Here is a 27,870-nt window from a genome sequence, read left to right on the forward strand (position 1 = left end):
GAAATACAGAACTACATAAAATTTACGATGATTAATGAAATATTCTCCTCTTTTTTTAACCATAATTATTCTTCTAACAAGTATAATGAACAACTTAGTTTATAATATTTATATCACGTCTATTGTAGGTTTCAAATCGTACCGCAATGGCGCTACAAGAAAACCAAAACGAACGTATCGTGGTTGACTACCTTCTTGAATTAATAAATATATTTTATTAGAGGAATTTTCAGCGATTCGTGTGATGTGATATTAAAACGGATGTTTATGTAATAAGAATTCGCTGGTGATTAGTCATTCCGTTGTGCGTGTCATTTTTTGAAGTATCTATACTCTAATCTTTTACTGTAACGTCTGTCAGTGTCATCTTAGGCGAATATCCTTGGGATGCCGGTGAATAGGATTTGAAGTATTGAGTGGTATTTTGTGAAAAATACTTCGATAAACGCAGAAACTTGTTCAATTGTAATATCTCTGTCATATTAGGCTTCATTAAAATGAGCTTCGAGAGACTGCATTATCTACCTATTGCTATTTTTATTCTATTCCCTACGACTTTTCTTGGCAGGTATGTGTATTGTTGTGACTATTGATATATTAGGCAATGCCAAAGATTTTATTTAGGGTTTTTATATTCTTTCCAAAGTTATGTATATTTTGGTTGAATGCCTTCCGTGTTCTTTTCGTGATTTTATTCTAATCACACATCAATTGTATGTTATTTATAGTAAATTGAAAGGCTTTTAATAATTTTATTTCAGTTACATTGCCGCTGTTTTACTGGGCCATGTTCAGCCTAATTTTCCGTATATTAGTGACACAGCGGCGTATTCTCCAGAGAGTTGTGTATTTGGGCAGTTAATCAACTTGGGTACACTTGTTTGTGAGTAAAGCTCTTTACTATGCCAGTGTATATTATCAGCACCGAAGGCATTTAAAAGTTGACATATCAGAGTAAAAAACTAGAAGTTTGCACTTACGGTGATATTTGTTGCCCAACCAGTAATCTTATTAAATTACAATCTATTAATGATAAAAAATATGTTTTAACAGTGTAGATATAGTACTGACAAAATTCAGAAGGTATTCTTTTCTGGAAAAAAGTAGCTTTCAATGAGTAGAAATATATAATGCCACCGCACCGATAGATTTTCTTGGGATAAATAATTATGCAATCTAATATGCATTTTTTGTACACTTAAGAGTGATGTCCAACCGATGTTGAAGGATATACATTCACATTTTAGTGCTTCAATGTTTCCATATCATACTCAGTGCCTTACTCTTTAACCATGAGAGACACTTTATTTTTACCTATTTAAGAAAAATTGTAAAAATAATGATATGAAACTTATTTTCAATGAGTCTAAATATATTCATTTAAACTGACTTTAATGAACAAATAGGGATGGGTGGCCCGTTAGTAAAACACTAGGTTTCTGACTGGAAGGTCTGGGTTCGATTTTGGATGATATTTGTGAGCACCCTCTGTTGTGTCATGTTGTTAGAACTGGATTTTCATGGCAAACCACAAGTAGTTAAGGGAAAAGTATTGTTTCTCCCACCTACTCATGCATGTGTGAATTTCAATCGCCAGTGAGCTTCGCCTTCACCTATAAAATTATCCTATGAGGTGACCTCTATGTTTGGTTATAATATAACTTTCATTCTTCGTACAGCCAGAAAATTCATCTCCAGGCCAGACTTAACAAAGGGTATGTCTGGCCTAGAAGTTAATTTTCTAGATAATACATGCGTAATAGTGCATGCATCGAATTCGGATTTTATTTGTGGATCTCCTGTTTTGTTCGCCAGCAGAGGGGGTTCTGTTTTCAGTTCTCCAATGTTTGTACATTTAAGAACTTGGAATTTTACATGTTCCAAGATACAAGTACATCAGTACTCACAAAAAGTGAATTAGTCTGGGGACCAACTTATCCCCTCTTTCCTCCAGTTTGTACATGTTGATGCCCTAAAACAAAACGGTGTGTGTTTCATTTCATCTTCTCCTATATAATAAAGAGGAATATGAAATATATTAGTAAGAGGGAGAAAGTTTATCAGTAAAACCTAACATCAAACTAGTTCTTAACTTTGCTTACTCTGTAAGGGAGTGGCTTGAGAATATTTAGCTATGCGCCAATTGTCCATTCCTACAGAATGGAGTCATAGTTCATGAATCTTAATAGCATACCAAGGTAATGTAGCTTCCTGAATTTTAATCTCAAAATTACATTTTGTGTAATAAGGGAACCATTACGAAATAATGGCTGGTATTATTCTATTTGCATCTTAGTGGGGGTGAAACAGTCTATTGCTGACAATTATTTCAATGTGTTCTATTTGTGCTCATTTTTCTGTTTCTAAATCCAAATGCTTATTTTTTTACAAATTCTGTATTCATATCTTCTGCTTATAAAGTTTCCAAGGGATAATTACATTTATAGAGTGTTCTGTTAAAGATAATAGAATAATAAAGTTCACTGAGTCATAGCAACCACACTAAAAACGTGATACTATTATCACTAGAGAAAGTGATTGCAAATATTTATAATTTTTTTGTTTCATTTTTGTGGCACAGCTGTCAAAATGTGTTAAAATTTCAAAAAATCATTGCACTAAAAACTGGTAATTTCAGTATTTATTTACAGCTGACAGATGGATGTTACATTCTTAACACTAGTTAATTCAAACAATTCTTTCATTCTGCGCTTCAAGGTATATTTTGGGAATTTGAGAAGTGGCTGATTATCACATATATGTATTGTGAAGTATATTTGTAAGTTTTATTGGTTTTTCAGCCCCTAAATAAATCCCCAAACAAATGTTCATTGGAAAGGTTTGATAGTGTGTTATGTTTTATGTCTATTTTGTGTTAAAATTAACATTTTAATGCTCCCATTCAGCACCCATTTGGAAATGTTGAGGGTAAATTTTAGGTATGAAAAATATATTTCTTTCAGATCAAAATAGTACATTTAATGGCTTTAAGGTTAAAGAATTTTTAATTACTTGATTAAATTCCATATGATCCAATCATATGAATTACCAAGTTGAGACCCATTTCTTAAGCTTTAAAATAAAACGTTTACCAGTTATTTAAATCAGCAAGGGCCAAAATGGAAAGCAATGTAATTTTATTTTCACTTTTTTTTGATAAATTTTACACTTTTTGGTTAACTCTAGCTCAATGATAATGCATGGAAAAAATATCGAGAGTCATCCCTGGAAGGTTACAAAATAGTGCCAAAAATGCCAAAAAAAATATCAATATGGATTTAGAAACGGAAGACGTGATGGTATTGCAGTTATGAAAACATTAGTAAGAAGTAACTTTTAATGTAGTCATGAAGTCTTTATGTGTTAAGTGAATTTTAAGCAGGTATTTGAATGTGTAGAGTAGGAAAAATTAATGGAGGTATTGCAGACTATGGGAGTAGGCTGGAGTTATTGCATTCTAATTTCATTTTCCTGGTCTCCACTTTCTCCATAAGCTTCTAGGATTGCTCTATGAAATATTTTTGTCCAAATAAGTTTTTTCTTTAGCAAATTGTCATATTATTTCCCATAGACTAAAGGAAAATATGATGTGCTTATTCACATCTGTCATTCTTGCCTCCATTGATACTGGCTCTCATTTGCCCTGTAAGCTAGCTAACTGTTTCCTGGAGAAGGACAGGACCAATAACTTGTGCCTGTTTTGATTTTCAAAGATTTATTTCACATTTGTTAAGTACAGAAGTAAGATTTGGTTAATAAGATTCATATTTTGTAGCAGCATTTGTATCTTTGACAATTAAAGATTATAATGATTACAGAATCAAGATAACCCTCACAAATGGAAACAGAACAGCAATGAAAATTTCCATTCCTGGTGATTGGTTCTCTGTCAGAATTTTAAAATCAAAATATAATTACTGAATAGCTCTTTTTGCTAGATTATTATTTACCACTGTATCCTCCAATAAATAACGTTGACTTTGTGAACAATTTTAAATTTACTCTAGTTCTTGTATTAGTACTTATTGAAATATAACCTTGATAAGATGGAAGGGCTTGTTCGTTCCATTGACCCCTAGGGTTGTGGTGGCTGGAGCAATGATAATTTCTCCTGGTAAGGTTTCCCATGCCAGATAGATTGAAGGGTTGGAGCCAGGTGAAAGGTAGTCCACATTCTTTCCTCAGTGAAATGGCTGAAAAAGTATCTGATCTCAGTGGGGTGGCCACTGAGTGCCAATTTAAAAACATGTTTGAGGAATGCATTAAGAAACCTTATCTATTAATTCTCCCATGAAGAAGGATAAGTCTACAGTAGATCTGAGTATCCTTGTAAGTATGTGAGTACTACAGAAGAATAAGTATAACATCGCCCAGGTTAAAATGCTGCTTAGGATACTAGATACTATAATAAGAGGATGGATATGAGAGAAAATTATTCCTGGGGATTGATCAGTTTGGCTTCTGGAAGGGAAGAGACATATGTGATGCCATCGAAATAAAGAGACACATAGATTACAATCAAGATGCACTTGTTTGGTTTGTGGTTTACGAGAATTCATTTAATGGAGTAAATTGGTTGAGTTTATAAATACATCACAGAAATAGGAATAGATTGGAGGGACAGGAGATTTATCAGTAACCTGTACATGTCTCAGATTGCTGAGGTGTGAGTGGGGTACGGAGAGTCTGAACGGGTAATGTTGGGAAGAGAAGTAAGGCTGGGTTGTCCATTATCACCAGTTCTGTTCAACGTATATGTGGAGGAAATGATTAAAGAGGCATTGGAAGAACTGGAGATAGGAGTAAAAGTTGGTAAGGAATTCATGAAATCAGTTAGGTTATCAGGAGATCAAGCTGTAGTCAGTCAGTTAGCCAAGGGGTTGCAAGCATTGCTGAGCACATTAGGTCTATGTGGTAGCTAAGGGGTGAGAATTGATAGAAAAAAACAGATTATTCTTTTTTTGAGAGAAAGCAGAGCTAAGTTAAATGTCAAAATAGGAGTTCATAAACTAATGTAGGTGGAAGAGTTTACCTACCCTGGAAGGGTTGTAGAACAACATGCTCCAAGTAGTAGAGGCATTAGGAGAAGAGGTGCCTTAGGCAAAGAAGCTTCCACAAGGTATGGATTTTGAGTAAGAATGTTAAGATTAGGCTCGTCAAAACTTATGAAGTGTGGCTTTGTACAGCGCAGGAACATGGCCATTGAAACAAAATGATTGGAGACTTCTGAAATGTGGGCGTGGAGAAGTTAAAGTGGACCGAAAAAAAAACAAACAAGGAAGTGCTAGGAATGGTAGGGGATGAGAGAGTACAATGTGTCAAGTGATTGTTAGGAGAAATCGAAAAGAGGTGTGGCGGATGATGCTGAAAACTGTGATAGAGGGGATATTATAGGTAAAGAAGGGGTATGGAATGATAGCCCTGTTGGGTAGAATGGAGGAAGGAAGAAAAGGAAGTGTGTGGAATTAAAGAAGAATTCATTGTAGTTTAGGTTGTTTTGTTAGGAGAGTCTCATAAATATAAGTGTAAGTATAATTGTTAAGCCTGTGTCCATCTAAAACTTACTTCAATGGTACAACTCTTATCATATAGGTCTACTACAACATCATATTTAATTATTTTAATGCTGGATTTCATGCTTGTAATTAATCATTGTCAACTTCAAGGAAATATTAAGATTTCTTATTTTTATATTATTTTATTTGATGCACTATTTCTTGCATGCTTTCCTAAAAATGGTAAGCAATTAGATTTCATTAAAGATTTTGGAAAAACCATAAATTTTTGTGATTTAAAGTCTCCGCCCTATTACTTTGGAGAAATTTTCATTATGATTGCATGAGGAATATAGTATTTGGTGTTAATATAAAATTTATTCTTTAGTATTAAGAGAGAAATATTATTATAGCTTACCTGAGTCAATTTGTTTCACCATGTTGCTTGTCTTCATAAGTTATATGCAATTCATCATAACTGCCTATTGTGCATAGGTATTTAAATGTTATCATTTTTTTATTTCCTTTCATATTTATACTATTTAAAATTATTCTGTTATTTGTGATATAATTTGCATAGTTCATTTCCCATTTAATGTAATGTTTGTGTAGCTTAATGAAATGGAGTTCTTCACCAATAGTTTAATATGCTATTAAATTTCCAGTGGCTGCTTGTATTTATATTCGTTATCGAGAAATAGAAGCATTTCCAAGTATGGAAGCTGACAATTATCAGCCATCAACACCTGCACCGCTGTCAGTTCGATTCAACAAGTGGTCCCTATACTTGGGTCTCCTTGCATGCTTTGGATTGAGTCTTGTGGCTAATTTCCAAGAAACAAATGTACTTGTTGTTCATCTGACTGGAGCATTTTTATGTTTTGGAGTTGGTACTTTGTACTTTTGGATCCAGGTATGATTTTTCCCATTTAACCTGAAAAGTCATGATTAAATCTTTTATTATGAGGGAATTATATTAACAATGGAAGTGGATAAAACTGCATTGGTATACCACATTTGATTGCTTTGTCTTACAGGCTTTTGCTTCATATCATTTACACCCAATTGTAAATGGATTGTGGGTAGCCCATCTTCGAATGGTATTATCTGTGATATCCACTATTTTCTTCCTAATACTCACAGTTACTGGTGTTGCATCACATTTGTTGTTTCATGGTAAGCATGATTATTCTAGCGTAGAAGTTTTAATTTGAATTTCAGATGGAGATGAAATGAATGGGCATCTGAATAATTTGAGCAGCTCATTAAAGGGTGATGTTTTCATCTGCCTCTTTTGCCAGCCACAATATTGGAGAAAGTCATGATGATCACAATTTGTACAATTAACCTAAAATTTATGAATGCCAGCAAATCCCAAAGAAAAACAATGGAATTGGAAGAATTATGTAAAATCTGTGCTGAGTAACATTTACAAAAGTTACTTTTGTAAACCACAATTTGCATTGAATTGTTTTGATATTGCATCCATAAATGCCATAGACAATGTTTTATTTGGTGCTCAAAACATTGAAATATATACATACTGATATATTGTGACATGTTTTATGGACAACTTGAAATACACTTGTTAAACTAAATTGCAAGTGCACTTTATACAGAAAGACATCAATGAAATTAACATACAATTGGGCGTTTAAGACTTAATTACTTCAATAGAAAGAAGTAGATTAAATACTGTGTCAAAGTTAGAGTTATGATTTTTTAATCAATTAATATAGCCTTTTGCCATTGATTGCACAATTCAAATGTGGCATTAATGTGCCATATTTTATGGTGGGTGTACCATTGTCTTTTTTTAGAACTAAATGTGACTGCGAAATTAATTAGCTTCTCTTTGTCAAGACCGTAATGAGGTGATTTTCTGTTGCCTTCTGCATTACTATACTTTGGCTGTTAAATTAAACCGTATAATAGACTGCATCCCGTGTTAGCACTAAGGAATGCTAAAATACTTTGTTTGTTGTTACGATTACCACAGGGTCAAATCCAAGGAAGTGGTACCCGGAAGATGGGGGATGGAGCCTCCATGTTGTGAGCACAGCTTCCGAGTGGGTGGTTGCCATTGCATTCTGCATTTATATCCTCACGTTTGTTCCTGAGTTTCGGCGTGTTTCAATTGAGGAACCCAGGGTAAGCATATGGTATGCAAAGCTAGAAATAGAATTATCATATTTTATGGCGTATGTGATACTCCTTTTTTCCAAAATTATGGTTAAATAAATCACCCATGTATGTGAAATTTCAAACTCCATGGGTTAACGTTCATTACAGAATGTTATTTTTATCCCAGATGGTCAGTACTACGTGTTTTTATTCTTATATCTTTTGATCATTATATTTAATTGTATATAATTTTTACTATTCAATTGAATGTTGTAGTTTGGATATTTATTATTATGCTCATCATATTATGTGACATGAATATAGTGTTGTTCACTGTTATAATGTTGAAAGAGCAAGATATTAAATGAATTAGGTAGTAATTTATCACAAATGATCATTACAAAACACAATATGCTCTTCTGACTGAGTGTGATTCTTTGTTTCAAACAAATTGCTATAATATTTTTCCCGTGATTTTACATGGCCTGTTGAAATTTATTTTTCTTATGTGTACCCTACTGAAATGAAAATGCATCTTATATGCTGTCAACTATGGTATGTTTTATTTAGCTTTGCCAATTAGCATGACACAGCATTCTAACGACACTCTTAGTGGCTCCTGTTTTTTTAAACTTTCTAGTTAGGTATTTATGGGAAACATTATTCGTATATTCACATTAATGTTTCCTCTATGAACCAAGGAACAGCAGTTTTGCAATTATCATACATTTTCTTCATTCTGACAATACATCTGTACTATCAGCATCATTTTTCCAATTTCATTAGAGGTTTCAAAGTCAATAACAGCATCAAAACAGAAGTGTTAAAATATAAAATTGCAAATAAAGAATAATAAGTGTAACAGTAGTAGATTATTTATCATGCATAAACAATAAAAATTATCATAGCCTTTTTTGGTGCATTAGCAAATTTACCCTGGAGATGAATACACTTTTATTTTAATGATGAACCTAAACGTTCACCTTCAAATGAATTTTATTAATTACTCATTCAAAGAAGTGCTGAATTACTACAATATATGTGTTTTGTAATTATAATGAAAAAGTTTTGTCAAATCTTTGTTTAAATTGTTACGTAAATATTTATTTATGTATGATTACAGTATCTTTTCAAGAATTTATTATCTTATATAAGAAATGATTACTCATGCCTGCTCTTAAAAACAGAATTGCTAGTCAATGAAAGTCAAAATAGGTTTTGTATATTTTTTAAGGTAATCTACCGGATAGGGTAGGTTTTGGGTTGACACAACTACCAAATAACTATCTCCGAACAAAACACAATACAGCATCCCACTCTACAACAATTCCCCCTTCATCTCTAGTTACTTCCTTTCTCCCTTCTTTCCGTCCAACATCCCTATCCTATTCCTGCCCTTCCCTCATTTGCATAACATTCTTCCCTCTATTAGTCTTCAACATCCCCCTGCCGGTCAGTACCCCCTTCATCCACTTTTCCTGCCTCCATAGGATTCCTCCCCACAATCCCCTCTGCTCCCCCACCATACCCAGCGCCTTTTCGTTTGTTTTCCTCTCCATCCATTTTGCCTTCTCCACACCCACATTTCAAAAGCCTCCAATCTACTTCTATCATCCTGCTTCAGTGACCACTTTTCTGCATCGTGCATAACTACGCTCCATATCAAAGTTTGACGAATGTTTACATGATTATTATGGTGAATTGAAACAACTGTGCATCCAGAAATTGAATGTATTCAAATGTGATAATAAAAAACTTAGTATTCCAATAGACGAGTGGAATGGTTGCAAGAATCAGAGATACTTGAATGTTTATGTGTACTGCAATGAGACCCCTATGAACCTTGGTTTAATGAGAATACATGAGAATTGTCTCAAGGAAAAAGTGTTATCCTTGCTTCAGGAAAGATAGGAAAACTATTAGTTAAAACTTGAAATGATGCGGTTGCAGTTACAAATGATGGTAAAGCTGTTGTGAAAAAATTCGGAAAATAATCACCGGCTATTCAACAATACTGATACAATGATGCGCTAGATCTAGCTGTAGCAGAAGTATTTTATGTTAAAAAGTTAAAAGGTTAATAGGTTAATCATCAGTGACTTATAGCTCTGATAGTGATTTAATTAAAATTCTGAATACAAGAAAGAGGATAAGTGGTTCTGAATTATTTGATGTGACTCAGGCTGACCAGTATGATTTGCAAGATGATCTATCTTCGGCAATAAGTAGCGTATGAAGAATAGTGAAAATATTAAAATATTCTCAAGTAAAAAAATCTCTTTTGCAGTAAGAAATAACCAAGAGTGAAAAGAAGGAATTAGTAGTTATTTTGGGCGGTAAAACACACTGGAACACTGCAGATAATGATAAAAAAATTTTGAATGATCATTAATCTGATAAAGACTGTTTTATGAGAATTAAAACTCGATCTCTTATGGGAAGAAGCGTTTTATGAAATTTTGAGAGGTATCTGGAATTCTTTACAACCTGTAAGATAAGCACTTGAAGCCTTGAGCAATAGAGAAACTAATATTCTTACAAGTGAATGAATTTTTAAGTTCCTGTTTGGTAATTTAGAAAAACCAAATTCTTCAATGAGCCAAATCCTTTAAAAGGAAATGAAATTTCAGTTGTTTAAACATATAAATATAGATCTTGTTTCTCTCACAAAGTACTTGAGGAAAGTTAGTTGTTTCTGTGAGATGGAAGGAAATGAATTTTTTGCCTTGCCAAGTAAGAATGAAATTGCACGATTGGCAAAGTCAACAATGGAAATACTTTTTAGAAGAACATATACTGCAGAAGTTCCAGGCAAAGAAATAAAGGATTTCCTTACAGTGTGTTCCGACATTAAATCAGAATCTGATCTGAAGTGTGAATTGACTAAAACAATATCAATTTCGACATCAAAGCCTTGCCTTATGCTTGCATACGAAATATTTGCTTCTCTAAGGAAGGAAAGGAGCTCCTATGAAGCAACACATCTCTGTCTCAGCTTGAAGATGCTTTAAGACGCAGTGATAACAAATCGACCAACTTCTACAGAAAAATGTTTTCACATCAAGTATATTTGTTACAAAGCAGAGATAATGATTGTCTGGTTGGACAATTAATTCTCTATGTTTCTTAAATTTCCATTTTAAAAATGACAAATAAAGATTGTTTGAAATATTTTTTTAAATTTTCGATTGTTTGAAATATTTTTTTAAATTTTCAAACGAATAATGTCAGCATTTGTTTTTCAGTAATGCTTAAGTTAACAAATAAAATATTTGAGCGAGGTTGGGAATGTTAATACATTGTGTAATACTCATATATGTAAAACCTCTCTCTATACTATGAGGTTTGGTAAAGTAAAATTTGGGATCAGGATGGTGCAGTAGCTAATGGGCTAGCCACCAGAGGGCCTGGGTTCTAATCCTGGAGCTGGCAGATATTTTTCAGTGGTATCCCGATCCCTTCTTGGGGTGCTTTGTGGAGAGCTCTTTGAGTGAGTACGCCATCCGTGGGATGGGACATTAAACTCTGGACCCCTTGGCGCCTTTCGTGAAGAGTAGGCTAATGCCGGCCCCAGGTTTCTCTACACCTTTCCTCCTTTCCCATCCTTCCCTTATGGCGCAAATGACCTTAGCTGTCGGTCGCCTCCTCTAAAACTACTATGAAAGAGGAAGAGAAAAGACCAAACCATTTTGTGAGGAAGACAGCAATGAAAATTAATAAGGATTTGACCCTAGAGGTTATAGGATGCCCAAAGCTAGGTTGAATCACTGATCTTTCAAATAGTGGAGCAAGCTACCTGAAAATCAATCTTTTTTGCTGACGAACTGATGTACTCCGTTTTTCTGTGTTGTAATTTCCACCCAATTTACTCTATAGAATGAATTCTCATAAATCACAGTGAAAAAATGCATCTTGATTGGATTTTATCAATCTTTCTCTTTGAGTCCTCATTACTGTAATGACATCGCAAAGGCCTATCACTCTCCTGAACCCAAACTAATCATCTAACTAATTTTTTGCCCTCCATTCTCTTGTTGAATATCCTAAGTATCACTTTAGCTCTGTGCAAAATCAAGCTAATTGCTCATTTCTACTAGCAAACATCATTATCCAATGCCTGTAATTGTATTGAAAAATTACATAAATTGTAATATGTTAATACTATCAAATTCCAATGTGAAAAATGTCAGCAATAAATTTAAATTCATTAGGTTGTCATGCAACAACAGTATTTGGCATTCATTCTAAAAGTTTTCTGTAGTAATGTAGGGAGAGGCATTAATATTGCATTAGCATTTAAGATATCTTTTGTTGGATAGACCCTATTAAATCAATGGAATATAGTACTTATTTCCATTAATGTTAGAGATAGAAATTATGACAAGTGTAGCTATTTAATATGACTATTGTCTTATTACTTAATTTAACCTGCATAATCAAGCATAAAAACACATAAGTCTTGTCTTGCAGATTATTGAAAAGCCTCTATCTGTGTAAGTCGAGAGGATCATTATTGTGGATGTAGTAAAACTTGGAGAAAGTGGAGAGTGGAGAAAAAATAACCGCAAGAATGAACAGAAAAGAAGTTAGAAAAAAGTCAAACAAAAGTATTAACTAATTGTGATAAATAAAAGATGTATGTAAAAAGCCTTTGAATAAATTTTTTCTAAATTATAAATAGTATTTTAAACCAGACAGAAGTCAGGTAAAATAATGATATGCATAGTAGTCTTTAGGTAGGTCTTTTCACCTTTATAATGTGAGTGTTGCAGAAATCAATTAAGGTGACATCAAAATAGGCCTGCAAAATCTAAAAACTCAGTTTAAAGCTCAAATCCAGTTTTGGTTTTATCAATCACTTACATGGGAAGGCCCAGAAGTACCTGGCCTAACCTAGAAGTGGTGATAGTTGTTTGAAAAATATCACTATATTAGAATTTATGCAATCTATAAAGCATATATTTCAAGTTTGAAGACACTATGTTGTTTAGTATTTGTTCGGCAGCCATCAATAGTGAACATTTTCAGTGAATTTGTGGAAATGGAGAAAATTGGTCATAGTTGTGTGATACAATACTTTTATTTGAAAGGCCTCAGCCCTACCAATATAAAAGATGAACTGGATTCTACTCGGGGTGAGTCTGCTTTTTTTTAAAATGGTAAAATATTGGGTAGCAGAGTTTAAACGAGGCCGTACTAGCATCGCATTGGTCGGCCAAATGAGGTGATGACTCCAGAAACGGTGAAGAAAATCCACAAAGTGATACTGGATGATCGTCAACTGAAAGTGCGCGAGCTAACAGACATGGTAGGCATTTAGAAAGTGCGGTACATTGCATATTAACTGATAATTTGGACATGAGAAAGCTGCGTGCAAGATGGGTGCCCCGCACTCGAGCAAAACCAGTGTCATGAAGATGTATCAATTGAGTGTTTAGAAAAGTTTCATAGCAACAAAGCAGAATTTTTACAAAAGATGAAACATGGATCTATTACTTCAAACTCAAGATAAAAGAACAATCAAAACAATGGATTAAAAAGAGAGAACCGGCTCCAAAGAAGTCAAAGACCGTTTCATCTGCAGGCAAGGTCATTACATCGGTTTTTTGGGATGCATGTGGGATAATTTTGATTGACTGTCTTGAAAAAGAAAAAAAACTATCAATGACAAGTATTATGCAGACTTACTGCAATGTTTGAGCGAAGAAATCAAGCAAAAGCGGCCACATTTGGCTAAGAAGGAAGATTTTTTCATCCAGACATTGTACCAGCTCACAAATCCATTATTGCAATGGCCAAAATTCATGAATTAATTGTTATCTCATTTGCCAGATTTAGCCCCCTCCGATTATTTTCTGTTCACAAGCTTGAAAAAATGGCTCGGTGGTCAAAGATATTCCAACCATGAAGAAGTGATGTCGGCAGTAAATTGTTATTTTGAGGAGTTGGACAGTTCTTATTATAAAAAGGGTATCGAACTTATTGAACATCACTGGGAATAGTGTATAGAGCAGAAAGGAGATTGTGTTGAAAAATAAATACATATTTTTCCAAAATTTTTGTGTTATCTATGCTGGATTATGTACTTCTGGGATTACCCTCGTAAGGACTATTAGGAGCTGTTTCCCAATTTCCATTAAAAATTAAATTAAAATATTGGGTTTTTTAGATTAGATTAAAAATATTGGGTTTTTGAAGTTTTGCTACTTAAAATCAATAGAGTTTTTCTCATTGCCATATTTTGATGATAGATTTCAGGAAATGTTTGTATCGGGGATGAGAGATAAAAATGTGGGAGGATTAACTGAATGGAAAAGTTTCTCAACTGATATCCCCTCTCTTTAAAGGTAGAAAATTCTTGGGAAAAACTAATTTTTTGCTCAGTCATGTTTGACTTTCATTTAAGTAATTGTGGGAAAATTTATTTTATCTCCTTGAAAAGAAAAATTATTGAAAATTGTCTTGTAATAATTTCAAAGAAATTGGAATTTTAGATTTTGTTTTTTGTAAATTGTTGATGTTTGTTTTTTGGCTTTCAAAATTTTTGAAATTGTTAAAAAGCATTCAATTAATCCTTGCGGGATAAGTATTTTCTCTTGTGTTGACCTATTAAGGAAAAAACATGAAGATAGTCGGTTGATACCTCAAGCCTGTGTTGATGTTGAAATGGTCTTACACAGATTCCCGTTCAATGGTCTCATCAAGCAAGATTCAGTTATCTTCCTTATAATGGGCTGATTATAAAAGTATACAAAAAATCAGCTTTATGTTTAAATCCAGCAAAGTATGATTTTATATGTGTAAAAACCTGCCCTTTTCTTGCTTGCTTAAGGAAAACGTGCAAAGAACAAGAATCTGTTTATCAAGAATGTATTGCATGTGTATATGTACTTCTGGTGCCCAGCAATATTAAGTTATCTGCCTGATATTGCAATGAGACTACCAAACATTCCTTGTGATTTCTGTCATTTTAGCTGTCAATAATTGTTGCCACATGACTAGTGTTTGCAAAACAGGCTTTATTAAAGGTGTGAAAACAACCTAAAAAAACTGAAAATATTCCCTGGAAAATTGGCATTCTTTCTTGTTGTTTAAATGATAAACACTCATATCAATTATGAAGTTTTCTGTCCATAACAATCCAAATTTGAAAACCATATTACCATATTTTCCCATCAGTTACACACGTGTTATCTGTACAAAAATGTTTAGATGATCAAAAAAATGACGATGTGCTTTATGTAATGAAAATTGAAAAAATCCAAACATTTAGGTACTGATGTACACAATAATTTATAGAAGAGTTTTGCAAAAATGAATTAGTCTGGAAGCCTGCCTTTCTAAAGGCATTCATGAGAAAGAGAATAAACATAATTTCTATACTTCATTTATTCTTATACCTAGTACTTATTAATTCTAATGCAAAGTACTTCATGTAAACGTAGAAATTATGGCACAATACAAGAAGGTTAAAACACCGTTGAGAGTAAGAATGAAAGATTTATGTTAACAGTTAGAGAAGAGGCGGATAAGATAATAGTTGAAATAGAAAAGATCCAAGAGAGTTGGAAGGAATATATATAGGAAATGTATAGTACTGGAACTTAGGCCAACAAGCTTAGACATAGAAAGAGAATATGGCGTAGATAAAGATAGCTTAGGTCCAGGCATACTGGACGATGAGAGAAGAAGGGCATTAAGAGAGATGAAATCAAATAAGGCCATGTAGGTAGAACATTCCTGCGGAACGACCTAAAGGTTTAGAAAAATATGGGAGGAAGAGTCTATAGATTAATTCATAAGTTTAATGAGAAAGAAATCTGGTCTGATGACTTTGTGAGATCAGTGTTAATTACTTTTCCATAAAGGTAAAGGCCACATCATATGAGGATCACAGAACAAAAAATTTGATTTCACATGCAGCTAAAGTGATTCTCAGGATCATCAACAATAGGAGGAGAGCAGGGCAAATGATTACTTAGGGGATGATCAGTTTGGGTTTAAGAAGGGGAGAGGCATACCTGATGGCATTGCAGTTATGAGATCATAATAAAGAGGAATATAGAATACAATCAGGATGTATTTGATTGTTTCGTAGATTTCAAAAAGGCATTTGATAAGGGTGTATTGGGAAAAAAAATCAGTATATTGTAGAAAATAAGAATAGATGGGAGAAACAAGAGACTAATCCGCAACCTGTACGTATCTTACACCGCTCAGGTATGAGTGCGGGATGTAGAGTCTGGAAGGGCAGTGTTGGAAAGAGAAGTAAGGCTGGGTTGTCCATTATCACCTGTGCTCCTCAACATGAAGAAAATGATTAAAGAAGCATGGGGGGAACTGGACCTAGGAATGAAAGTTAGCGGGGAATTCATAAAATTAGTTAGGCTCTCTGATGACCAAGCTTTAGTCAGTGAGTCAGCCAAGGGGTTGCAAGCATTGCTGAATTAAGTTAAATGTTAAAATAGGAGGTAAACACAAGAGCAGGTGGAAAAGTTAATGTATCTCGAAAGTGTGTTGGACCAAAATGGCGTAAGTAGTAGGTATGTAAGGAGAAGAAAGGCATTCAGCAAAGAAGCTTTCACTTGGAGGAATGAATTGATGACCGGGATGTTAAGTAAGGATGTTATGGAAACACTCCTCAAAACTTTGATGTGGCACGTAGTTATGTACAACATGGGAAAGTGATCACTGAAGCAGGATGATAGAAGTAGATTGGAGGCTTTTGAAATGTGGGTGTGGAGAAGAATGGAGAAGGTGAAATGGATAGAGATTAAAACAAATGAGAAAGTACCAGGTACGCTAGGCGAGGAGAGGGGTTTGTTGGAAGAAGTTCTAAGGAGGCAGGAAAAAAGGATGAAGGGCATATTAATCGCCGTGGGATGTTGAAGACTAATAGAGGGAGAATGTTAGGCAAACAAAATAAGGGCAGGAACAGTTCAGGGATGTTGGACAGGATGAAAGGAGGAAGGAAGGAGTTACTCAGAGATGAAGAGGGACCTCATGTAGACTAGGTTACTGGATTGTGTTTTGTTAGGAGTCTCAAAATATTTATTTTGTAGTTGTGCCTGTCCAAAACCTACCTTCACTGGTAGATTACCTGTAATAATAATCCTTTTGCAGGAAAAGAAAAATTAGATAGCTTTTGTCCTTCATTGTCATTTGAAAAAAAAATGTTTTTGCTATCACAGTGACATTTTTCTTGTTCCTTCTCCAGGATGGTTGCTAAATTATTTGTTCAAACATAATTGAAGTGCAATGAACCTAATAATCCATGTTTAAAATTAATTTTATTTATTTATTTTGTATTAGTCTGAAAACTGCACTTCAACCATTAAATTGGACTTTGAACACTGATATAGCCATTTGACAATTGCATGCACCCAAGCCCTAGGTGGAAGAAAAACCACCTAGGTGGGAATATAACCTGTTACCTCTGTGTTGGCAGACTAGGATGTTGCCCCACCGCTACCAGGGCCGGCATAGTTCTTTAATTGATATAGAGAAATATTTTACCATTCATTCATACCTTATTCTTTTGCTTTATTTGTTACTTGTCTCAATTTATTATTCATCTCTTTTTACTTCCTTCTGTCTAACTCCACATTTACATTCTTCCATTTCCTTCTCTCATCTATCTTTTTAATCATCTCATCCGTAATCCATGGTTTCCTTGTCCCTTTTCCATTTACAGCTCCTATAGTTTCTTTTGTAGCTTTCAATATCCCTTTTTTCATAAATTTCAATTTTTCCTCAATAATACTCAGCTCTTTTCCCTCATCCATGATTTTCCCTACATCCTGCTGATACTTCTTCCTTGTCATTTCAGTTAATGCCTCTAAATTTCATTCCTTAACCAGCCTCCCCTGCCTTATCTTTTTGAATCGGATGCTACACTTCATGAGTGCTAATTGTGATCAAAGTCAGCATTCGCTCCCAGTAAACTGTGCAAATTGATCACGCTGTTCCTAAATCTGTGCCTAACCATAATCTAATGTAACTGATACCTTTCTGAGTCACCTAGCATTTTCCATGTATACCTACGCCTTTTATGGTGTCTAAGCCACATGTTGATGATGACTAACTCCTGTCTCGCGTGGCTTCAATTGCTTTATCCCCATGGGTCCTCATACCTAAAGCATAGTCCCCCATCTCATCACCATTTTTTCCTTCACCTACCATCGCATTCCAATCTCCCATCACTATCAAATATTTCCCTGCAGAAACACACGTGATTATGCTTCCTAACTGATCGACCCTATTGACTTCTTCATCCTTATGATTTCTTAGTGGCATGTATATCTGAACAATGACCAAGTTTGTCAGTACTGCTTTTATCTCTACTAGCAATATTCTGTTGCTGGTTCTATATTTACTGTGCTTCTTCCTATCTCTTGATTCAATGTTATGACACCCCTCGTTGGCTCTCGTCCCTGCTGCTCTATATTACTCTTATAACTGCATACTCCAGTAAACCCTGCTATCCTTCCATCTCACCTCGCATAGGCCTAAGATATCTGTATTTCCTCTTTCCATTTCTCGCTTTCTCTTCTCTAATTTTCTTGTCTTCAAAATTGTTCTAACATTCCAAGTTCCTTTTCTCATCCAACTAATTTGGTCGTCTTCTTCTGCATCTTCTGTCCTGCTGCTGTTGTTTATGCTTTATTTTGCTTTTTTGCTATATTTAGTGATAAGTAATTATTACATTTCTGAGCAGAGAACTGTCATTGAAGAAATATCTTCTGCTTTAATATTTTGTTTAATTGAATCACAGTGTTGGAAATTTAATAGTTTTACTCATTTTTAAGACCTATGCTCCTTTTATAATTGGGTGTATATTTGATTGGATCAGGGAAACTATGGCTGGTTTTATATTTATAAATGGATGGAAGTATTTTTGATTTAGGCTTATAGTTATTCACTGGACTTTTAATTTGTGTTCGAAGCATTTTCAGATAATCACTGATTCTATTGATGTAAGAGTACTACAAAATTTAATTGCACATATGTAAAAGTGAGGACTGATATTGAATTTGACTGATAAAACAGTAAGAGAATCCCTGTTCTTGTCTTAGTTAAGGTGTGAAATGCCCAAAATTAATATGTGATAACCCACAGTAATGCCAATACCATATTTACAGTACCACGTATAAGACAAAACATTTTTTTAAGGTTGGCTACCTATTTAAATTTTTTAATTTATTCCTAACTTTAACTCTTTTAATCTACTTGTAAACTGGTGAATTGTCTGATGTTAAATTTTTATCCCCAGGTCTCAGTTGCTTTTGAAGTGATGCGGCCATATGTCACTGATATTAGTGGTGAGGCTTTTATCGGTGTTAGCGAATCTGCTGAAGAGGTCTATGCTCAAAGCAGTACTCAGTTACCTCCTTGATTTGAGATTAATCCTGCTGCTCACCCAAATGGAGCATGCAGGCAGTGTATTGTGGTGTGTATAGCTCCTCCTCATGCAGCCACTAGTCCTGTAAACTCCAAACCTGAGTGCCTAAAACCGGTGAGTGTGTGCAACTCAGAGCAAGACATGAGTAAATCAGATAGTTTTATTGGCAGGGATATAAGTGGACCAAGTAACTGCCATGGCAGTCATTTAGTTTGTCCTAAGCATAAAAGGGAAGGATCTTGTGCTAGTCAAAGTGAATTGAGACATCGAGTAAGTACTGTGGATTCTGTTGATGGGGAGGCCTCGGATTCATCTGCTAATGATCTTTTGCTTCCAAGCAAGTTACTTTCCTTGTCCCTCTCCCTGCTTGTTGCTGCCTTTTTCCAAGCCATTCGCTGTCTCAGTAATTCTGTTACTGAGTTCATGGAGGATGCATACCGGACGTTTCAGTGTGATGTTGAAACAGAATAAGTTTTGAATGAATTTAGATCCACCTTAAGAAGATTATTCTACTTATTCCTGTGGTTTATCTTTAAGGCTGTCTTCAAGGGTATTGTTGACTTCAATTGGGGAAGCTTATTTTATGATACTTTGTAAATTGCAAATTTATTTGCATCAAATTTCTTATTTTACAGTGAATTGAAATTTCATCCCCAATTAGAACTCAAAAGTTTCCATACAATGAATAGCTTTTCTCAGCCTCAGACCACTTAAATATGTGATTGTTTTTATCAGGTTAACTTTTTCACTTTAAATGAGCTTATATATGTTGTGCTTGTTGATGCAGCCTGTGATTTATGATATGCCTTTATGAGAAAAATGTCTTGAGGTATTGAAAACTTAGTCATATTCTTCTGGGTAAATTTGCTTTAAGTTGCACCACTGCTGAGAAAAGTGATATGATAGTTGTTATTTCTAGCGAGTATGTTACCTTGTATTATCTTGTCGGTTTTTTTATGAGGGAGGATGATACCTAATTGACTGAAGATAATTGGAAGTAATCTTTGTGCCTCCATAAGTTTTCAGTATGATTTTGATAGATATGTATACTTCATGTTACTCTGGGCCCTGTCATAGCAAGTTTGTTGCAAGTTATTGGTCTGTTATGTTGCACTAGGTGAGGAACGAATGTCTTTGTCTCATGAATCTCTTGTTGATTGGCAGTGTTGTTTACAAATCTAAAGCATAGAGAGTTAACTCATAACTCTCTATGGAATGTTAAGATTAAAGTCATCTTCTCTATAAGCCCTTAACTGCCCCTGACTTTGCTACAAAAAAGCATGGCATATTGACAGTAAACATTTTTTACTGAGCTTATCAACCATTAGGTTGGAAAGTCAATAGCAAGCAATACTGAACTCTTTTGGAATGTAGTATTTAAATATTTTTTCAACAACAACGAGGAAGTGAAGCATTAAAATTCCCAAAAACATTTGTGGAATAACGGAAGCTCAGGAATTAGATTTTACTTAATCTTTTTTAGAGATAATGTGAAAACCTGGCTTTATGTGAAGTAACTGTCCTTCTACCCATATTCATTGGTACATTATTGTCTTTGTTTTAAAATGTGATGTCATTCATCAATGCTTGCTCTTTCTGTGTTGGTCCATAGTAGCCCAGGTTAAATTGTATCCTAGTAAAACCTGTTTCCTAATTCCTGTTACACTAATTTGCTGCAAATTGTCACTCATAAGGAAAGTATTATTTTTTTAATTCTTGCATGAGTAGGTGTGACAATTTTAATGTAACAGCATGGATTGAACAAAATTATAAGCCACGTATGAAAGGTAAATATAGACTTAAAGTTGGGAAAAAAGTTATTTATTTAGAAATTACTGTAGGCATTGCTTAAATATTGTTTTATATATATTGCCCAAATGTTGCTGCAATTTAATGTTAGGTAAGGCAGTTTTCTGCGTATTTTATCGACTCTAATATGTATGTTTAATTATGATATTGCTATATGATACCCTGGTAAAGATTTTATGAATAAATCATTTAAGTGCATTGAACAAAAATATTTAAAGCTTTCCATCATCATCCATGAAGATTTTTTCTCTCTTTGAGTGTTTAATTGATATGTTTTTAATTACTGAGACTTGATCTGGGTGTGCTGAGGAAGAATTGTTCTGAGGATCAGAATACACATTCATTGACTGCTGTATCAGAAGGCAGATGCAATCTGTGTGTCATTGTCACTTGTGGTCTTTCTCCCAGTTAGGGCAATTTCACTATGTATGAAAATGGTTTTATTACATTCCATCACTACGGGCAATTTTGTCATGGATTAGCTTCATTTAGTTTTGATTAAAGGTATATATTTCTCTTTTTTTCTGGCAGGTTGCCTTGAATCAAAAAGTTAGGAATTACACAAGTTGACTTAATTTCTTCAAGAGTAGGTTTTCAAGTTAGTCATTCCTCAAAAGTTTCATTTATCTTCACTCAATTTTGTTTGCCAATGATTAAAAGAATTCGAATGAACTGAGAAACATTGGGATATTCCTTGATAACCAGTTTTAAATTGTATAAAAATATGTACAAGTAAATTCTATACTATACAAATGACTCTGCAAACTTACTTGTGAATATTACCAAATCAGTCACAGTGTACTTGCACCAGCCAAAAAGTTTTGTTTGAAACAATTTTTGATTCCTTGCGTGGTTTCATTGCTTATGTTGTGATTTATGGTAGCATTCCAACCAATTCCATGTGTGTTGGTTCAATGCTGCTTCCAGGAATAACCGTCATGTAGTTTGGCTTGTTGGACTTAACCTACCTAAACCTATGCAATGGTAATTCCCAGAAGCAGCATGGAAACTTCATCAGAAAGGCATTGCGGAAGCCTTAAGATTAATACCATATATGCAGGTTTATGTATGAAACTTGAGCTGGCTGTATTTTCCCATGTACTTGTATGTATATGTTTTGAATTCCAGTTCCCCTACCAATTCTTTATGACCATTACTAACTTAGCCAAATTTTCGCTATTAAAATTGCCAATTGCCTGTCATTTCTCTCAATTGCTTTTCATTTATTACACACCACTTATGGTTTCATAGCTGATCACTCATGGGTGGCATAATAACACTTTCTTTATTATTCTTAAAATATTTCTCATTTTTTGATGTCAAAATGTTTCAGTGACACTTGGAATTGAATAAATTGAAATTTTGGGTTTGTTCAGAGCTTCCAATGTTTGAGCTATGCACAAGATGGTTGCCAATAATAAATAACCAAAATAAGTGATAAATTTAATGTTTTTCAGTAAGTTTCATACTGTTAATGGGTGTTCAAAAATTATCAGCAAGCTCGTGGCGACTTGAAATACTTTAAGCATCACTACTCATCACTGCCGAATATTTTTAGTTCTGTCAGTATAAACAGTTTCTATTTTAGTTAAAGATTAAATTGATGCATGCAATATCATACATTTAAGATTGGCTGATATTCAAACAGAAAAGTGAACAATTTTAAATATTGGTTTAATTTGCCTCTAGTTAAGAGGTAATACATTGCTTGAGTTGACTGCATATTTTGAAAATGTTGTATAGTTACTTTTATGGGAATTGACATGCCAGTTCAGGAACAAATTTGTGCCAACGCATTAATCAGCAGCAATCAACCCAAAAATTGGTTTTGATAAGTAAGGGTCAAGCTCCTGCTGAACTAAGTCATGCGGTGTTTGAAATTCACACTTACATAATAGATTTGGGGGGGGAATTCTTTCCCGGTTCCAGCTTTGATTTCCTTCCAACTTCTAAAATGAGAAAATCACACAGCCTAGCTTTTTAGGTCAGGTTGCTGGTTTTAAACTTGGGATCCTCTAGTTAATAGCTGAACATTCTACCCACCAGTCTGCAATTTCCCGCATTCCTATATGTTTACATTACTCGTATGTACACTATATCATTAAGTAAAGACAGGCCATTTTGAATAAGCATGAATTTTGGGGAGTAGTGGAATATTGAAGCCAAAACTAACATCAGCATAAGCCTAATCTAAGTAAAGGATGCCAAAGGATTTATTTATTTTGCATTAGTCTGAAAACAACACTTCAGCCTTTACATCGGACTTTGAATAATGATGGAACAATTAGAAAATTACATACACCCAATGATTTGCACTTAAACATTCCTTATGATGAGCAATGTGCTTACTTGAATTGTTATTCACATGTTATCACATTATAGATAATAATACCATTTAAATATCTACCCCTGGATTAATACTTGGGCCCTTATCATAAAGCTAGTACAGTGGGACCTCATAATATTAGCATTATCCGTTATTTAATCTTTCTCATAGAAGAAACTGTTTGTGAAACAACTTTTTGTGTGTAAATTAATGTAAAATACGATAATGCGTTCCATGCTGGAAAAAATAAATTATTCATTCATAAATTATTCAAGGTTAATTCAAAGCAAATTAAGTATATATTGTTTAGGTTCATGGATCAAGTTCACCTTTTCTTCTATCGTGGAATGAAGCAACCAGGAATGCAAACTCAATTTGTAAAAGCAAATGAGAATCAAAATAAATTGTTAATTATTTATAATACATATCTAATTCCTTTTTGCTAGAAAGCTATCTTGATACATTTTTTTGCGGAAGCTTCAAAATTTGGTAACATTGCGACTCAGAATGATTGTTAAATAAATTAATGGGGTGCATTGCCTCTGCCTCATTAGGACGGTGCCTTGCATGCATGGTATGATTCAAAAGTTTCGCTTGACCCCTACATCACATTTATAGCCTCCAGTTTTGCACTAAACACTTCTTGATGGCTTGTGAAGTTTCTGAATGGTAAACAAGCAGGGGTTTGATTTTCAAATTGCCACTTGCATTTGTGCAAAATAGCAGCATGAGATGGCATTTCACTGCCTTGTGGTCAGGCAATGAATTCTATTCTACTATTATGTGTAGAAATATAGGTTTTCTTCGGCATCTTCTTCCTGAAAAGAATAGTCTTGACACAATGAAAAACATATTGTGGCTGGCAATCCTTAGAATTTATGAGCTTTGTGAAGTCACTGATGAAATTCTCTGCTACCTTTGACACTGAGTTTCCTGCTTCACTATGCCGTGGATGAAGCTTCGTCTTGTTAACTCCTTGAATCACGCATGGCACCCCTTAAAAACTTCTTCAGCTATTGATGATCCTGACATCTAATAAATGAGGTCGGCAAAAATTAATTTTTCTCTTCTCACCAATTAAATTCTCATTGGTGGTGTCGCATTGTAATTGATTTTTACGTTAATGCATATGAGAAGCAACCTTTCAACATTGTTGAGAATACATAACCGTTGCATAGATACTCTTTTCACTCTTTTTGAAGAATCTATCTCTTTAGTTTTGTCTGTGTTCTTGAAGAAAAAGCTGATTGTTGATATGCATACTAGATCAACCACAGTCTCACCTTTTCCAACTGTCAATGATTTTACTTTTCATTTCTTATGTTATTTTGATTCTCTTGTGGCTTTTTCCTCATGAATTTTTCTTCTGAGTCATTTTTAAAACTATTCGCAAAATATTATTAAAAATTGCCAAAAAAAATCACTAATAATATGTTTGAACACAAGTTTAGAAAAATTTGAGATTACTAGTAATGCTAAGTTGCTGGCGGAATGAGTTCTAAAGATAAACTGCAGTATCAGGCATGCAATGAATCTGGAAATTCCCTTCTCGTTGTAACTTGTTATGCAAATAACTCGCTGTGCGAGATGCTTGTTAAGTGAGGTTCCACTGTATATATACTAGGCACAGAATTTATTAAATGCCTATTTATAATTTTTTTATTTTGCTTGAGTGCTCAAATTTATGATTGCTGTTTATATTCACATTATGCAATTGCTCTGCATTTTTGCTGCCTTCAATTTCACTGTGAAGATAGGTAAATTTTAACCAATCAGCAGTTGCAAAACACTTATATGAAACAGGCCACTCCATCACACTCAAAGATTTATTGTTAATTAAACAGACAAATAACTTCAAACTCAACACCACCAAAAGCATACTTATACACATGTACCAAGGAAATATTATAAACAACAAGCCGGGCATCATTAACAGCACTACTAAATTAGTTCAAGATTTTGAAGTGGCCAAAATTCGAATTGCATCAACAGACATTTCTAATAATGTATCCACATCTCCCCCCCCCCCCCGCACAATAATGCACCTCCCCTCTCCCCAGCCCCTGCCATCTTTAGTACTCACTTGGCATTGAACAGTGCTCTGATACTGATGTCTTCTCAATGTCAAGACCTTACTCTCTCTGTTAATGGTCACTGGCTGACCAAAATAACATTATTGGAGTGTTCCAAGTTTCTTATTATTGGCTACAGGCATTAAACATAACAGTTTCAGATTTAACTTTGTGGAATTCCTTCATTATAAGGGTAAAAAAGAAACTTAACACTTCCACGATAAAGATTTAATATTTCACGACCATGGATTCGATTAAATCTTTATTGTGGAAGTGTTAAGTTTATTTTTTACTGTCATAGGAATTAATCTAACTCCACATTCACATCCAGTAGCTCACACATCTTCTTTCTCAATTTCACTTAAAACAAATGCCAATATTGCCACTCCATTCAGGGTGATCTTCCCTCCTATTCATATTGATACCTTCAATTGCATCAGCATAAATGTTTTACTGCCAGGACGTGGTGACAAAATGGTCGACCCTCCCACACCTCACATATGATTTTTGACTAGGAGGACATTAAAAACATGTCTAATTGAAGGCAATATTTCTACCTCTCTACTACCAATTCATTTGAAACCATCAGCCATCCCATGGGCCTTCATATTACAAGCCTATCATTCATTTCACTCCAATGAACAATTTACTTCCTGTCTGCCATAGGTTAACCAATCCCCCCTTCTTGAGTAACTGGAAGTGTCGTGTGGCTAGTGCATGAGACGTGTTTTGGTATTGAGCATGCAGTCAGTGCGTTCACACAATCTGCAAATGTCATCCCCAACACTTGACAATCATCTTCATGAGTGCCTTGTTTAACTCCTGACTTGTGCCACATTGCCTTCCTCCTTGACACATTCGTAGCAGCCTTGGATTCCACAAGTGGCGTGAAGCTTATCATTCAGTTTTCAACCATTGACTTACAGATACCTCATCACCTTGAACACTGAAATACTTCGTCAGTTGCACCTACATCATTTCACCTACTATTGTGTGCACAAGTCATTGTTTTCATCTTCTTCAGTGCATGTCATATCTGCAGCAATGGAAAGTGATAAGTAACGTGCTTGTATACAGGCAGATCACTCAGATCCATGAGCAAAACCTTCTATTATCGTTATTGTATTGTATGCTTTTGCATGGCTACACCATAACTACATCAATATACTATAATGTGAAATATACCAGTTAACAGGAAAATTGTCCAGTAAGCAGACCCAACTATAAGAATTTCCAAAACAAACACTCAGGTAAAGTTATGCTCAAATACTTGCAATTAATAAATGAAATGTACACATGGATCCCTTTTTGGAATCTCTTGCCAGCCAGGGTGGTGACCAGATAACATCCTTGCCTACCAACCCAGGGGTCACGGTTCAGTTCCACCTAGATGTTTTTTTCCTCCACCTATGGCTTGAGTGTTAGTAATTTGTGTCTATTGTTATATTTATCACTGTCTAATTTGAAGGCCATAAACATTTTCTGATTAATGTTCAATAAAATAAAAATACGTAAATACTTCGTATTTCAAAAGAGTTGTACTTCTGGCTGTGATTTGCAAATTCTTTTAGTGAGCTCTGCTTTTGAGAAGAATTTTCATGGTGATTGTTAACGTTGTGCAATAGGCTACCCTGCCATGGAAATCTTGCTTTTGGTTGATAGTGTGAATATGAGCGCATGTTGGGAATTTTTTAGTGAACCTTGCTCACTGAGGAGTTACTTTGTATAGTGGTTGTTTTCACATGATAGTTCCACCTTTCCCACTTTTCATGATTACATTACCACACAATTTGCGATTAAATCAATGTCTGAGGCACTGGATTTTTGGTGATTATCATTTTAATAATGTTGATTCACCTATTTCATTCCCTCTCTCTATCTCTCATCTGTGTGTGATCAGTGTTTTAAAGATTGCATAGGGAACTGTGTAAACTTAAAAGTCACAGTATTGAATCAAACAGGATTACTAACATTTTTAGACACCTATTTACAGACTCTAGTTACTTTTAAAAATTGTTTATATCACTCAGTTAAAGCTCACATTTAAGGCCATCAATAACTGGCACCTTTGCAATTCTAACATGCAAAATGTTCTTCATTCATTCTAAAAAGTTATTTAATGAATTTATTAAGATTATTTGAGTTCCACATAACATTATTCAATGCTGGTTTCATAATTTACCAAAAGTAGTTCAACGATGTGCTGAACTGATAAATTCTTGGTGTCCTCCATCACATTGCTTAGAATATATATGCTTTTTTATGGTTCCAGAGAAATGAAGAAAATGACAAAGTTGTTTGTAATTGCTTTAAGTCTTGGAGAATCTCATAGAAAAGGGAGTCATGAATCTCTTTTGATGATTTCTAATAGTATACCTAGTCTAAGTACTCATGATATTTGAACATCAACATCTTTTTTCCACAAAGACATCCTAGAAATAATTGAATGCCCCCTAAATCTAGATATGAGTTGCGCCATAATGCATTGCATTATCTGTCTCGCATTGAATTTAACAAGTTATACACATGTGTCTTTTAGTTTTAAATAACCATATCGTGGCAAAGATGTTCAACAGTTCTAATACTTGCGCATCAGTGTGCAATGTTAAATGGGCCGAATATAATCTAGAATGGGTTATGACA

At 34.4% G+C, this 27,870-nt stretch overlaps 1 protein-coding gene across 1 annotated transcript; it reads left to right on the forward strand.

Annotated features, from left to right (window-relative positions):
- The first annotated feature begins 255 nt into the window (after window positions 1-255).
- LOC139695121 (DNA damage-regulated autophagy modulator protein 2) lies at window positions 256-21,047 on the forward strand. The gene is made up of 6 exons (XM_071593763.1): window positions 256-568; window positions 762-883; window positions 6,161-6,408; window positions 6,533-6,671; window positions 7,495-7,646; window positions 18,892-21,047. Exons 1-6 carry the CDS (start codon window positions 498-500, stop codon window positions 19,012-19,014), a joined length of 855 nt encoding a protein of 284 aa, XP_071449864.1. The 5' UTR covers window positions 256-497; the 3' UTR covers window positions 19,015-21,047.
- Window positions 21,048-27,870: the final 6,823 nt, after the last annotated feature.

This window comes from Hetaerina americana, unplaced genomic scaffold (assembly GCF_022747635.1).
Source record: "Hetaerina americana unplaced genomic scaffold, ioHetAmer1.1.p SCAF_6, whole genome shotgun sequence".
In the NCBI taxonomy this organism is placed as follows: Eukaryota; Metazoa; Arthropoda; class Insecta; order Odonata; family Calopterygidae; genus Hetaerina; species Hetaerina americana.